General features: G+C 40.7%; 1 protein-coding gene across 3 annotated transcripts; it reads right to left on the reverse strand.

Moving 5' to 3' along the window:
• Nucleotides 1–3,801: 3,801 nt before the first annotated feature.
• Nucleotides 3,802–12,783, reverse strand: LOC308103679 (uncharacterized protein). 3 transcript variants are annotated; one of them, XM_080453799.1, is made up of 6 exons: nucleotides 12,311–12,783; nucleotides 6,572–6,808; nucleotides 6,106–6,288; nucleotides 5,377–5,424; nucleotides 4,952–5,113; nucleotides 3,802–4,070 (listed from the first exon to the last, which is right to left on the reverse strand). In XM_080453799.1, the coding sequence occupies exons 2-6, from the start codon at nucleotides 6,672–6,674 to the stop codon at nucleotides 3,970–3,972; spliced, it is 597 nt and encodes a 198-aa protein (XP_080309925.1). In that variant the 5' UTR covers nucleotides 6,675–6,808; nucleotides 12,311–12,783; the 3' UTR covers nucleotides 3,802–3,969. The 3 variants fall into 3 exon arrangements, with proteins under 3 accessions (XP_080309925.1, XP_080309926.1, XP_080309924.1); XM_080453800.1 differs by lacking the exon at nucleotides 12,311–12,783 and having other exon boundaries at nucleotides 6,106–6,278; nucleotides 6,568–7,162; XM_080453798.1 differs by lacking the exon at nucleotides 12,311–12,783 and having other exon boundaries at nucleotides 6,572–7,161.
• Between the last annotated feature and the right edge of the window lie 483 nt (nucleotides 12,784–13,266).

The following is a 13,266-nucleotide window of genomic DNA, read 5'->3' on the forward strand; positions in this document are numbered from 1 at the left end:
TGTGTGTGTGTGTGGTGTTGAAGGAAACGGAAATAGGAACTCTTCAAAATATGTCACAAAGCTTTAATGAGAGTCTAGTTCATCATTGAACAATCTAAAATCAAGCCTACATGTTTCTGCCGAACATATACCTTCTTCAGATCAAGTTTTGAACGAGTATATTAAAAGTACAGCAAATATATTCATGCCATTGTATGTATCCTTGTTTAATAAGATGGACGCTTGGTCTGATTGTACCAATTTTTAAGAAGAAAGGCAATACTGCCGACTGTGATCATTATAGAGGGATCATGCTTTTGAGTTGTTTGGGTAAATTGTTTACACATATACTAAATACAAGGTTGCTTAATTTCTGTGAGGTAATTCTATCTTGAGGGAAACCCAGGCAGGATTTAGAAAGAATTACTCTACCAGTGACCATAATTTTGTCCTGAAACATATTGTTGACTTATTCTGCTTTAAAAAGAAGAGATTATTCTGTTCATTTATAGATTACAGTAAGGCGTTTGATATAGTCTGGAAGGATGCTCTTTGGTATAAACTGTCCGAAGTAGGAATCAAGGGCAAATTTATGGATGTAGTAAAGAATATGTATTAAAAACGTTAAATAGAGGACTACCGTATACACAATGGCTGCCAGTCTATCAACTTTAATGATACAATGATTGATAACTATTTCCAGCTAATGTTATTGTTGTACGAGGACGACACAATTGTCCTGTCTAATTCAAAGGAGGGATTACTGAAGGCAATCGACCTGATGCATGTGGTTTCTGTGAAAAATGGAAATTGAAGATCAATAGTGAAAAAACAAAGGTCACAGTCTTTGGATGTAGAAATGCTGACACCAGTAGACTAAAGTTTGTCTATAATGGAGACAGCTTAGAGGTCGTCCATAGTTTGAAGTACCTTGGAATTATTATGAACTATAATGGTTCATTTAAGATTGCTATTGAAAAGCTGCATAAGCAGACCTCACGTGCCATATGTACTCCCTCCTTTGTAAATGTAAAATACTAGAAGTTCTGCCCGCTACGCGGGCAGAATTCTAGTACCCCCCCCCTAACCCCGCCAAAGAAAATGATGTTTGGGGGTAAAAAATCATGGGATAAAAAAAAAAAAAAAAAAAAAAAACCCAGAGGGTGCCCCCCCCCCCCTTGGGGGTCCCTGGAGACAGGCCATGACATACAGACACGGCGAAGGAAAACTGTGAAGCCACCCACAGCCAGCATGCAAGATGTTGCACATGAACTCAGCAGCCGCACTGAGGCGCTCCAACACAAACACTCTGACATTAAGCTTCACACAACAAACATCAGCGGCAAACATTCACCACAATGACAAATAAATTACGTCCGCGGGAAAATAAGCGAGGGCTTGCTTATTTTGTCTTTCCCTCCCTCCCTCTCTTCCTCTCTCTCTCTCTCCCTCTCTGTCTCTCTGTCTCTGCGTCAGCGAAAATTATGTCGCGCTGTTTAGCTGACTATTCTCTCTCTCCCACCCTCCCTCTCTCTCCCTGTGTGTGTGTGTGTGTGTGTGTGTGTGTGTGTGTGTGTGTGTGGGTGGTGGGGGTGGGGCGGGGGGGACAGCCATGACGCAACGGGACTTTTGAGATGGCTATTGGCAAAATAGGTTGACTTATTCGGATACATGCGTGTGACTGTTCGCCCCTGACGGTTCTCTGAATTTTTATTTTTAAATAGGCTCTGTCATGATTAATTGACCACACATATGAAGTGAAGCAACTAAATTCTATCCAAACGATATGTTATAAGTGAATTCCGTGCCTCAAAGCAGTAGTTTGAGAGCGTTTAATAAGCGAAAATAAGAAGTGAAGGCACTCGGACAACCAACAATGGCTGCCGTTCGTATTTTTTCAGGCTGCGAACTCGCCACCTGATTGGGCAACTTTTGCTGTCAATCACAGAACGTTGCCATGTCCAGGTTTTGTAAGCGTGAAGTGGGTGTGAATTGGTTAGAGAAAGTGCGGCGACGCATGCGCAGTGCGCAGCTTTGTGTTTTTTCATGAAGCTGGTTGCTTGTTGCTCGCGCACGATCTGGCAACAGCGGTGCATACGCATGCGCAGTTTAACACCGGTGACTGATTTTCCCTGATTTTCCCCTTTCAGCCAGTTTGCGAATTGTAAGGTAGATTTGATTTACCAATACACGTTGCACTAGATATTTTCGACAAATTGGTTTCACCAGTTATGTTATACACTTGTGAATACTGTTATGTTGTGTTTGATCTATGATATCTGTGCTCCATTACCATGTGAACATGGTCGTGAGTTAAATAAATGATGATGATGAACCTTCCGGCAACAAGTGCTGCTCCTCTAACCTTTAGGTCGCCGCTGCCCCGTTCACCTCACCTCATGTCCATTAAACAAGCAGATTCCATTGGTTTGCACATACATAGTAATTTGTTTGTGACAAATGACCCGATAGTGACCAAAGCACAACAATTCGAAATGCAGGTGCCAAAGACAGTACAGCAGTTAAAAGCAGAGTACAGAGCACAAAGAAAAAAAGTACAGTGGATTCAGCATGATGGAAAGACATCACAGTAAAGGCAACAGGAAAAATTGTTATTTAGAAAGAAAAAAGACAGAATATAAATATATCTCAACTATGTCCAAAGTATTAACTTTTCAGGAAATGAAAAAAGAGAATACTTGTTTTTAAAACAACACAATACTGCCTAATCAAAGATGGTAAAGTGACTTTATACATTGTCCGTTACTTGTGTCCATATATTATCATCACTTTACCCAAATACAGCTCAAGTGGAGTTATGAGGTTTTTGACACTTTTTATGGTTTTAAAGGAAAAATACCAGGACTAGTTTTTCGTTTTACATAATTGTAATCTTTTTAAAAATTAAATTATATTTTCTTTATTTATTTGCCTTTATTGATAGGATAGGAAGGCTGACAGGAAATGGGGAGAGAGATGGGGGTAACATGCAGCAAAGGCCTCGAACCCGCGACACAGTGTCAGGCTACTTGGAGAGCCTAGGTGCCTGGACCGCTACGCCAGCGGACCAGGCCAAAATTATAACTTTGCAAAAATATTATTTGGTGGCCTACTTGACTTTTATAGCTTCATTGTCTGACCAGATGACCACAACAAATACATAAATAAAACGGTTTTCTCCAACCAAGGATTGAACACGTTTTGCCATTTTCAGTGAATGAAGGCAGCTATTAGCAAACATTTCTTCAGCTGTCTTGTTGTCCTCACCTGATGCAATCGTGTACGACAGGGCAGGAATGTCATGGAGGCCATGAAGAGCATGAAGACTAGGCAAACCCTATAGTTATAAGACCACTGGCTGTGGCATATGCAGGGCATGAGGGGGTAGATGTGTTATTTAAATCAGTGTGGTTCTCAAAGTGGGGTCCGGGGACCCCCAGGGATCCTCGGGGGGGTTCCAGGGGGACCCCAGCAAAATGAGTTAATATGTCATCAAAATCAGGCGAATATTTGTGACCAACATGCTTTTACATTGTAATGAAAAACATATATATTTCTTCTCAAAATAAGAAATGTGCCACGGGTATGGACAAGTTTTGCCAAAGGACACGTTTCTCAGTGTACGGACATGGCGGGGGTTATCTCGCCTAGGGTACCAGGACGGCCGTAAATGCGACTGCTGGAGTAAAGTTACGTTAGTAAAGAACAGCATATACATGTCTGACATTTTACAACTGTCACTCTAGAAGGGAATAATTAAATGTCATTATGTACAGAGCAATGAGTTAAGGTTCATCCCAATGAATCCAGAAACAATGTGGCCTCATTGAAGAGACTCCTGAACTTTATTCATAATCAACAATTAGTTTTAATTGATAAATCATCAACTGATATGTTTATGAACAGTCATCAGATCAGAGTCATCAAATCCTTAATGCTCCGCCCCCTGCTGTTCCATCACCCCCTGTGGCTCCGCCCCCTGCTGTTCCATCATCGTCTGACCCAATTCACCAGCGATCCCACGGCTCCGCCCACGGCTGCTCCGACTCCGCCTACAGCAGCCGACGCCCCTGCTGTCAAACCCACTGCACCTGAAGAGAGACAAACAGTAGGACAGCTGAGAGGGAGACAGTGTAGGAGAGACAGACAGTAGGACAGCTGAGAGGGAGACAGTGTAGGAGGTTTTTACTACAGAAAAGGAAATAAATCATAAATGCATGGTCCAAAGGACCCCACATTTGAATCACATATTGAGGTGTCTCTAAAACAGTGACCCATAGGGGGCGCCAAACATCTTCATCAGTCATGTGACAGTGAATGTTTTAAATAGTAAAGTCTGAGTGAAAATGTGGTGTTTTGAAGTTCTGTGAATATGACTGTATACTTAACATGTCCACTAGGATTATACTATAGAGTTGTGTGATAGAACACATTTGCTGTTGTTAATCTTGGCCTCATATGGTTAAGCTTAGAGTTTGTAGTTTGCAGTGCCAGGAGGTTGGGTTTACCCAATGATGTACTTTTATCATTGTAGAGACTAATACTGGTACTACTGCACGTTGTATCGTGCCTCTTATGTGTTTTTCTTTTCTTTCTTTTTTCTCCCTCCCCTCCCTTTGTTTTTGTTTAGTTTTTTGTTTAGTTCTAGATGAGGACAGCACTGTCGATTGCTGCCCACATGATAAAGTTGAAAGATGAAAAATAAAGTTATACATTTAAAAAAGTTATAGTTTGTAGAAACCAATCACTACGACCAATGAGAAGCCATTGTTATTGTTTATAATAATTGTGAATAACAGTCAATTGATAAAATATTGTCCTTGTTTTTGGATTCCTCATTCACAATGAAGGCATGCAAGAAAAACTATTCTTCATGAATTCCAAGGATCGCTGGGTGACTAATTGATAGAGCAAAAAGTCATTTTGGGTGTTAAGTATTCCTTTAAGTCACAGGTTCGATTCCCTCAGCTACCTGCTGATTGAAGAAGAGCGACTGCACTTCCTGCCGCCACTGCTCCCCCATTGGCTATGGCGGCTGATGACATCATACTGGCGGCTATTGAGCCGGCGGCGATTCCGGCAGAAGTGAACCCGATTCCTGCCAGGACGAATGGAGCTGCAACCACAGCACCTACTGTGAGAGAGAGAGAGAGAGAGAGAGAGAGAGAGAGAGAGAGAGAGAGAGAGAGAGAGAGAGAGAGAGAGACACAAACTATTTTGACTTTAACTTAATGGCAAATATAAATAATTGTCTGCTCTAAAGAAGAAGAAAAAATAGGGGGGGGGGGGGGGGGGGTCCAAATCATGGTCCAAATACAGCACTGCTAAAACCAACCAATAGCAGAAGAGAACTTTACCTTCTGAAACCAACCAATAGCAGACGAGAACTTATCTTACCTCCACAAACGGCAGCTCCTCCCACTGCTGCTGCTACATACATTTTACCTATAACAAAAAGAGACAATATGATCAAAACTTAAATTACATTCAGTTAAAATATTCAAGATTGTTTTTTGTATTAGCAACTTGCATTATGTATAGTTTAATTGTTTTAACTCGCAGTCATCTCAATTTAATTGACAATATAGAACCTATGAAGATTTGTAGTTTGATCAATTACAACTAGCTGTAAATGAATTCATGATTCTTTCTGATTCTGATTCTTTAATTTCTGAAAGATAAAATAATATCAATGATGCTCTAATCGATCGGCCTTTCTTAAATGTTAAGAATACTGGGAGTCAAAGGAGGTCAGATTGGGCTGTCTGGGGACCCCCATGGGTCCCTGGGGGTCCCCAGCAAAATGTGGAGCAGTTTAACACTTAAACCCTATTTAGTTTTTTGGCTATTTGAAAATACCTGATCTACAAGCTCATAACGTGTCGCATCGCAACTATTTTAGAAAAAAAAATTGAGATATCGTGAACAATATTCTGTTATGGGGTCCCTGGCCCAACACACTTCTAAAATGGACACACACACACACACACACACACACACACACACACACACACACACACACACACACACACACACACACACACACACACACACACACACACACACACACACACACACACACACACACAGTGAATGTGTTCAAATTTAAAGTTGTCTGGGACTGACCCTTTTTCGTGGGCGTGGCGTAGTGCTTGGTGAGAGCAGACACCATCTCCTCATATGTCCAGGTCCCTGTCTGGGTTCTGGTTCCGTTGGGGTCCAGGACACTGAACAGAACTCTGGATCCTTCCTGACCGAGGTATCGTAGCAGTGTTTTGCTCCTGTCCAACTCTATACCGCTGTGGACCGCTGTGTCCACATGTACAACCAGGCTTATTATTATAGTTCTCAAACTTGTTTAATTTCAAGGACCACTATAACTCTGAGAGTGTAAAAATGGAACCTCCATTTGGTTCCATTTGTACACTCTCAGAGTTACAGACCTGTAAGGGTCCATTTGGAACCCTGAGGGTCCCTGGACCTCACTTTGAGAACCGCTAAACTAATCAAATAGACAACAAACGTAGAATTGACCAAAGCACTTTAGTTACTGAAATACAAATAAAAACTAAAGGGAAAATGTCCAACTAACCTTGATCCAGAAACAGGCTGAACTCCCTGATCCACTGGACCCACAGAACCGGAGGAGAGCCTGGTCTGTCCAGGAACGGATCAGGAGGACCGAACGGTGCCATGATGGTTCCAACCCAGACGATTCCAACCCCGGTACTACAGAGCGGACTGGACCGAGCAGGACTGGACCGGTACTGCGGAATAGACTGGACCGCTGGTATTGTGAAGTCTCACTACTTACACTTCAGGCTGTGAACTAATGTGAAAATCATATCAAATATACAAATGTGTCCTGAGTCTGCTGACTCCTGCAGTTTCTTTTCCCAACAAACGAAACTCAACGATTTCAGTAACAGTCCCACACCCATGCTTTGTGTCACCTGATAAGCGTCACCTGATAAACTGCTGTGTTATCAAACGTCATCTGATAAGCTGCTGTGTTTAGTGAGTTTGTTTTAGGCAGGAGGTGATTAGATTAGTCGCTGGTGTGAAGCTGCCGTTTCCTCTGAACACATCTTGTCAAAAGGAAGACCTGTTGAACTATCATACACTGTGTTTGTGTGTGTGTGTGTGTGTGTGTGTGTGTGTGTGTGTGTGTGTGTGTGTGTGTGTGTGTGTGTGTGTGTGTGTGTGTGTGTGTGTGTGTGTGTGTGTGTGTGTGTGTGTGTGTGTGTGTGTGTGTGATGTGTGTGTGTGTGTGTGTGAGTGAGTGAGTGAGTGAGTGAGTGAGTGAGAGAGTGCACGCGTGCGTGCATGCGTGCGTGTGTGTGTCATATTTACAGCCCTTTCACAACAGCATCATCCATGAAACAGTACTTGTGTGTCATAGTATTCCATACTGTAGTATACCTCTGGCTAGAGTCCAGAAAGGTGTGCACACACAGTGCAAGATATGCACACACACACACATATACAAACACAGAATAATTTAGTGTAACACAGGTGAGAGACTGGCAACGCCTTAGTGTTGTCTTATTTGCATTTTAAATGTAGCTGACGGGCCCATTCACCAGAATCTATTTATTGGAGAATAACAATTTTAACATTCAGCCATTAAATAATACAGCTCTCCATAGATATGTTTGACATTGACATAAAACACAATATCACAAGATAAAAATAAAATCAAAGTAAACGATAACACAAAGAAAAAAACAGCATGTCAATAATATTGGTGCCATCTAGTGGATTAGTTCTGTAATAAAAAATGTAATTTACAAATTTCACTTGCATAAATTCACGTTGTGTAAAATCACTATAGCCTTTCCAACCTTCCGTGGTTAATGTGGTTAAAATAAATAAAAGAAGAAAGTATCAACAAGCAGTGGTGGAAGTATTCTGATTCAGTACCAAAGTAAGTGTATTCAAAAGTTTTCAACATTTGTTTCTCTCTTTCAAAAATAGCAGATCTACAACTTCAGCAGATCTGCTATTTTTGAACGGACAAAGTATACAGTAGTACTTAATTAATTAATGTGTTGTAATACAAATCTAAATCTACTAAGTAAATTGTTATTAAAGTTTTCAAATAATTGTAGTGGAGTTCAAAGCATGCATACAATATTTGAGATGGGCTCTGTAGAGATGTAGTGGAGTAGAAGTATAAAGTATTGAAACATTTTATTTTTTTCGACTAAACCTATGATGAAACATTTTAGGCGACTACCTTTAAAAAACTAATAAAATCGAAACTATGATGACGAAAACTGGATGACTAAATATATTGACTATTTCGTCAACAAATTAAAAGTAAAATGTTAGGTAAACACTTGGTATACACACCACACATGTGGATAGGAGGAGGGTGTGCACTTCCCTACACGCTCCAAACAGGATCAATCTAGCTTTCATTCACAGTAGGTTATGAAAACGTTACGTTCTCACAGCCCCCCTAACTAAATAAAAACTAAACTATGGTGACAACAACTGGATGACTAAATATATTGACAATTTCATCAGCAAATTAAAAACTAGACCAAACTGTTAGGGAGGGACTAGTGGAGAAGAGAGCCAATAGAACCAAGTCATTCCGAATTTCATTCCATTTGGAACCCCCTCAAGGAACTCTGAGGGTCCATGGACCCCACTTTGAGAACCACTGTGTTAAATAACTGCCTGATGCTGTAATCTCTGTATACATACAGTAACGTTATTGTTAAAAGCTATAGTTGGTTGACTTAACTGAATAATCATAGGTGGCCTTTTGGGTCATTTTTCTTCCCTCTCAACTCTGGCCTCCGTCGTTGTCCATGCTGCTGAAGAGGGTGCAGAGCATATAAGAACAATAGCAGTCTTTCATTGTTGTTATTGTTGTTGTTATTTACAGTGTAGTATTCCATATTTCTTTTGCCCCTGGTGGATTGTAATCGCACGGTTCCCACCTCTTTGTATTTTCTTTTGCTGCTGGACCTTCTGTTTATTGAACATTGTTATAGTTATCCTTTTAGGCTACTGTAAAATGTGTGTGACACACAAGTACTGTTTCATGGATGATGCTGTTGTGAAAGGGCAGTAAATATGACACGCACGCACACACACACACACACACGCACACGCACACGCACACACACACACACACACACACACACACACACACACACACACATAAAATATTTATTTATATCCACATAAACGGAAGTACAAAGATGCCTTGTACAAAGGACGTAAACACTGCCAAAGCAGTCAGACAATAGGAAAACAGCCACTTACGGCCATTTGAAGGCCCCTCACATCCAACTTGTGCACATGCCCAAGGCTACCAAAGATAAAAACTAAAAGTTTACACCTGTAGCCTAATAGCTGTGAGATGGTTTGCTCTAGCTGATGATATTTTAGCACTTTGGTTAGAAAGGCTTCCTCCAAGCAGTAATCAAATGTACAGCCGACCTCGAGAGTGAACACCTCCCTATGGTTTTCATTAACAACATTGACATCAGGGGTGTTAGCTGGGTGTTAGAGAACACACACACACACGCACGCACGCACGCACACACACACACACACACACACACACACACACACACACACACACACACACACACACACACACACACACACTGTGATGTCATTGTGATGTGGTGTGTCCTTGCAGATGTGCTATTTTTGCAATTAATGAACATTTCTGCCAATAATTACATGACAAGTGTCCTCTCGAGCTATGCTCTACCATAGCCGTGGGAAGTAAGTTTTGATAGTTTGTGAAACAAAATTTCAGTGTTGTGTTTTGTGGATCAGTTATTATGGTATGTGCTTATGCAGTCTGACTTCGCATAGACTATGCTCCTTGGTGAAACATGACACAAAAGTCAGCTATGGATAATTTGAGAATAAATTGCCAAAATGTAGCCTAAACTCCTTTGGCTTTTGATAGCTTTTTTTAGCAGCTGCAAAGCTGCTCTACAAACAGGCTGAGACATCGTCACTACGTGACACCTGTCCCTCTCCCAAGTCTCTCTCTCTCTCGCTCTCTCTCTCTCTCTCTCTCGCTCTTGCTCTCTCTCGCTCTCTCGCTCTCTCGCTCTCACACGTCAGCTCCGGCGAAAACAGCCAATCTACAAGCTCACAACGGCTGCATGCATCCTAGCCCTGAAACATGGTGCCGAGTCCCCCTGGTCTAAAGTTGTGTTCGATTTTTTCACATTGCCATCTCTCACATAAACATAAACGTTCAGATTTCAAATATAAAGCCACGGATGTTACAAGGCGATGCGGACCGCGATGAGTACCCGTATCTCCCGTATTGTTCAATAAAAAGCATTTTAATCCCATCGCCGGCCATTTTTTTTTTTTTTTTTTTTTGTAATGTATCAGAGTGCAATACACCTCCCAACCATTAGTGTCGCATGGTTGAAAGTATCGGAGACAATTTGGAGAAAATGGCCGGCGATGGGATTAAAATGCTTTTTATTGAACAATACAGGAGATACGAGTACTCATCGGGGTCCGCATCGCCTTGTAACATCCGTGGCTCGGTGGTAAGCACTTTATATTTGAAATCTGAACGTTTATGTTTATGTGAGAGATGGCAATGTGAAAAAATCGAACACAACTTTAGACCAGGGGGACTCGGCACCATACCGCTTGTATACAAGCGTCATGTGAACCATGGCTACATGCATCCCATCCGCAATTATAGCCTATATGTTTGTTGTTGCTTTTCCTCTGAAGGAACCGTAATAGTGCCTCTGAGGGACAGAGTGAGAGGCTGCGAGTCATAAAGTCATTAAGTCATAAAAAGTCGGCTAATCATCTGTGATTTACAACAGTCTTCTACTGAACAATTAACAGCCGTTCTACACGCTCATCACAATGGACATCGCGTCTCCCTTCAGCGTTAAAAAAGTACTCAAATGTTTTACTTAAGTAAAAGTATCAATACTGCAATGTAGAAGTACTCTGTTACAAGTTAAAAAAAAAAAATCTAAATTTACTTGAGTAAAAGTACAAAAGTGTTGGTATCCAAATGTATTTAAAGTACCAAAAGTAAAAGTACAAAAATGTTTGAAAATAGCCGATCTACAAGCTCACAATGCGTCGCGATGCGACACGTTCCTCTGTGTCCCCCCACTTTTCAGCTATCGACTACAATCTGTGGTACAAGTAGTCTGCTTGTACATTTAGCTGCTTGTATCTTTATAAGTCAGTAACAAATAAAGCTTCTTGAATTCAGCACAATTCTAATGTTGTAATTCACTGCAGAAGGACTTGTTTTGTACCACAATAGGTAGGCTAGTCCTATACCAGTTACTTATTTTGTATTTAATGTTAAGAGATTTATGCTTGAATGACAGTGATGATTAGGCCATAACATGTTACAGCACTTTATAAATAAAAAAATGTCATATTGAGGTATGCCATTTTTTGGCAGAGTACTTAGATCTACATTGCAGTATTGATACTTTCACTTGAGTAAAACATTGGAACACTTTTCCACCACTGATTATTAGCCTTATGTTAACAGAGTACTTCTACATTGCAGTATTGACACTTTTACTTAAGTACAACATTTGAGTACTTTTTCCACCACTTTCTTAAGTTAATGTCTGTAGCCCAAATAGAATTCAAGCAAATTGTCAATACAAGTGTGTGTGGGGGGGCACACACACACACACACACACACACACACACACACACACACACACACACACACACACACACACACACACACACACACACACACACACACACACACACACACACACACACACACAATACAGCATGCAGCTGCTAATAATATGACTGTCAAGTCATATTTATTCTTGTTAATCACCGTATGCATTTAGAACAGTGTCGCTGTCCTCGGTGCCCCCCCCACTGGGCCACAATATACAGCACCTCTACCTAAAATGTCTTCCCACGGCCCTGTTCTCTACACTACACCAGACAGAGCTGTTAGCTGCAGTTTCATATGTAAAAACATATTCAAAACACAGTTTTTTTCTCTCTCCATTTTGACTTTCATTTTTCTTTGTTTTGTAAAAGGGTAGGCGTAATAAGCAATGCTTCAGCCTATACCTTTTTGGTCAGAAATGTGGGTATCTTTTCTTGATAAACTTTTAAATGTTTATTTTATTTTATTACCTATTACCTAGTAATGTTACCACAAAATGTACTGAAATAAACTAAACTAAACTAAACTAAACTAAACTAAACTAAACTAAACTAAACTAAACTAAACTAAAACAAGATGGTGGTGTTTGTTCCCACAGCAAATTCAGAAGATTATAAGGTTTATAGTCATCCTATGATATTCTCTTACCTGTAACTTATAGGATCCTACTCCAATGTTTTCTCAGAAGGTCCTGTGAAGAAGAGTGCAGCCTGAAAGTTGAACTGAAATAATAACAGTTGCTTGTCTCTGTGTGTCTCTGTGTTCTGTGGTCTGTCTGACTCACAACACAACATACAACATACATACACGATGCAAGACAAGCCAATTCAGAAATAGTTCTCTCTGACTATGTTTTCGATTCGATGGTGGATGCAGAGAGGCAGGTGTTGTTTGAAGGTTTCACATCTGTCATTTCTCAGTGCTAAACAGGATCTACAGCCTTCTTTGTGACCACATCCTCTCCTTTCTTTACACCACAGCAGACAGAGCTGTTAGCTGCAGTTTCCTTAACTTCACCTTGTCAAAACAAGATGGTGAACTAAAGACCTTTCTGTTTGCCACTGCCTTTGATTGAGTAACTTTTTTACTTTTCGTAATTTTTTACTCATTTTGTTTTATGCATTCTAATGTCATTGTTGTATAATTGTGTTTCCTTTGCTTGATGTCCTGTGTAAAGCACATTGAATTGCGTTGTTGTTGAAATGTGCTATGAAACTGTCTTGCCTTGCCTTGGCATGGTTTGGATTTCCACGGGACAGAATGGCAGGAAGTGGACTGCACAGGAAACAGGAAGGGAGACAGAATGTAACCTTAGATGACTGCTACCTCACACTCACACAGTATACATGATAAACAAGTGAAATTGTTTAAGTGATGACACAACAAAATGAGCAGAATTGTTTTTAACTGAGAGAGAGGAGAGAAATACCAAAGAATGCAGAACTATTATACTTTTAAAATATCTCTCTCTCTCTCTCTCTCTCTCTCTCTCTCTATGGTGTAGTAAGAGCCTTGTGTACAGTCACATGCAAGAGAGAGAGCGAGAGAGCGAGAGAGCGAGAGAGAGAGAGAGAGAGAGAGAGAGAGAGAGAGAGAGAGAGAGA

This window comes from Gymnoscopelus braueri (assembly GCF_963280865.1).
Source record: "Gymnoscopelus braueri genome assembly, chromosome: 16".
Lineage (NCBI taxonomy): Eukaryota > Metazoa > Chordata > Actinopteri > Myctophiformes > Myctophidae > Gymnoscopelus > Gymnoscopelus braueri.

Excerpts from the sequence above, each read along its gene's own strand:
- LOC308103679 (XM_080453799.1), bottom strand. The coding sequence starts at position 6,674 with ATGGCACCGTTCGGTCCTCCTGATCCGTTCCTGGACAGACCAGGCTCT. Across the intron at positions 6,289-6,571 it reads CAGCCTGTTTCTGGATCAAG|CGGTCCACAGCGGTATAGAG; the intron begins GTTAGTTGGACA and ends ATGTGGACACAG. Across the intron at positions 5,114-5,376 it reads AGGAGCTGCCGTTTGTGGAG|TAGGTGCTGTGGTTGCAGCT; the intron begins GTAAGATAAGTT and ends TCTCTCTCACAG.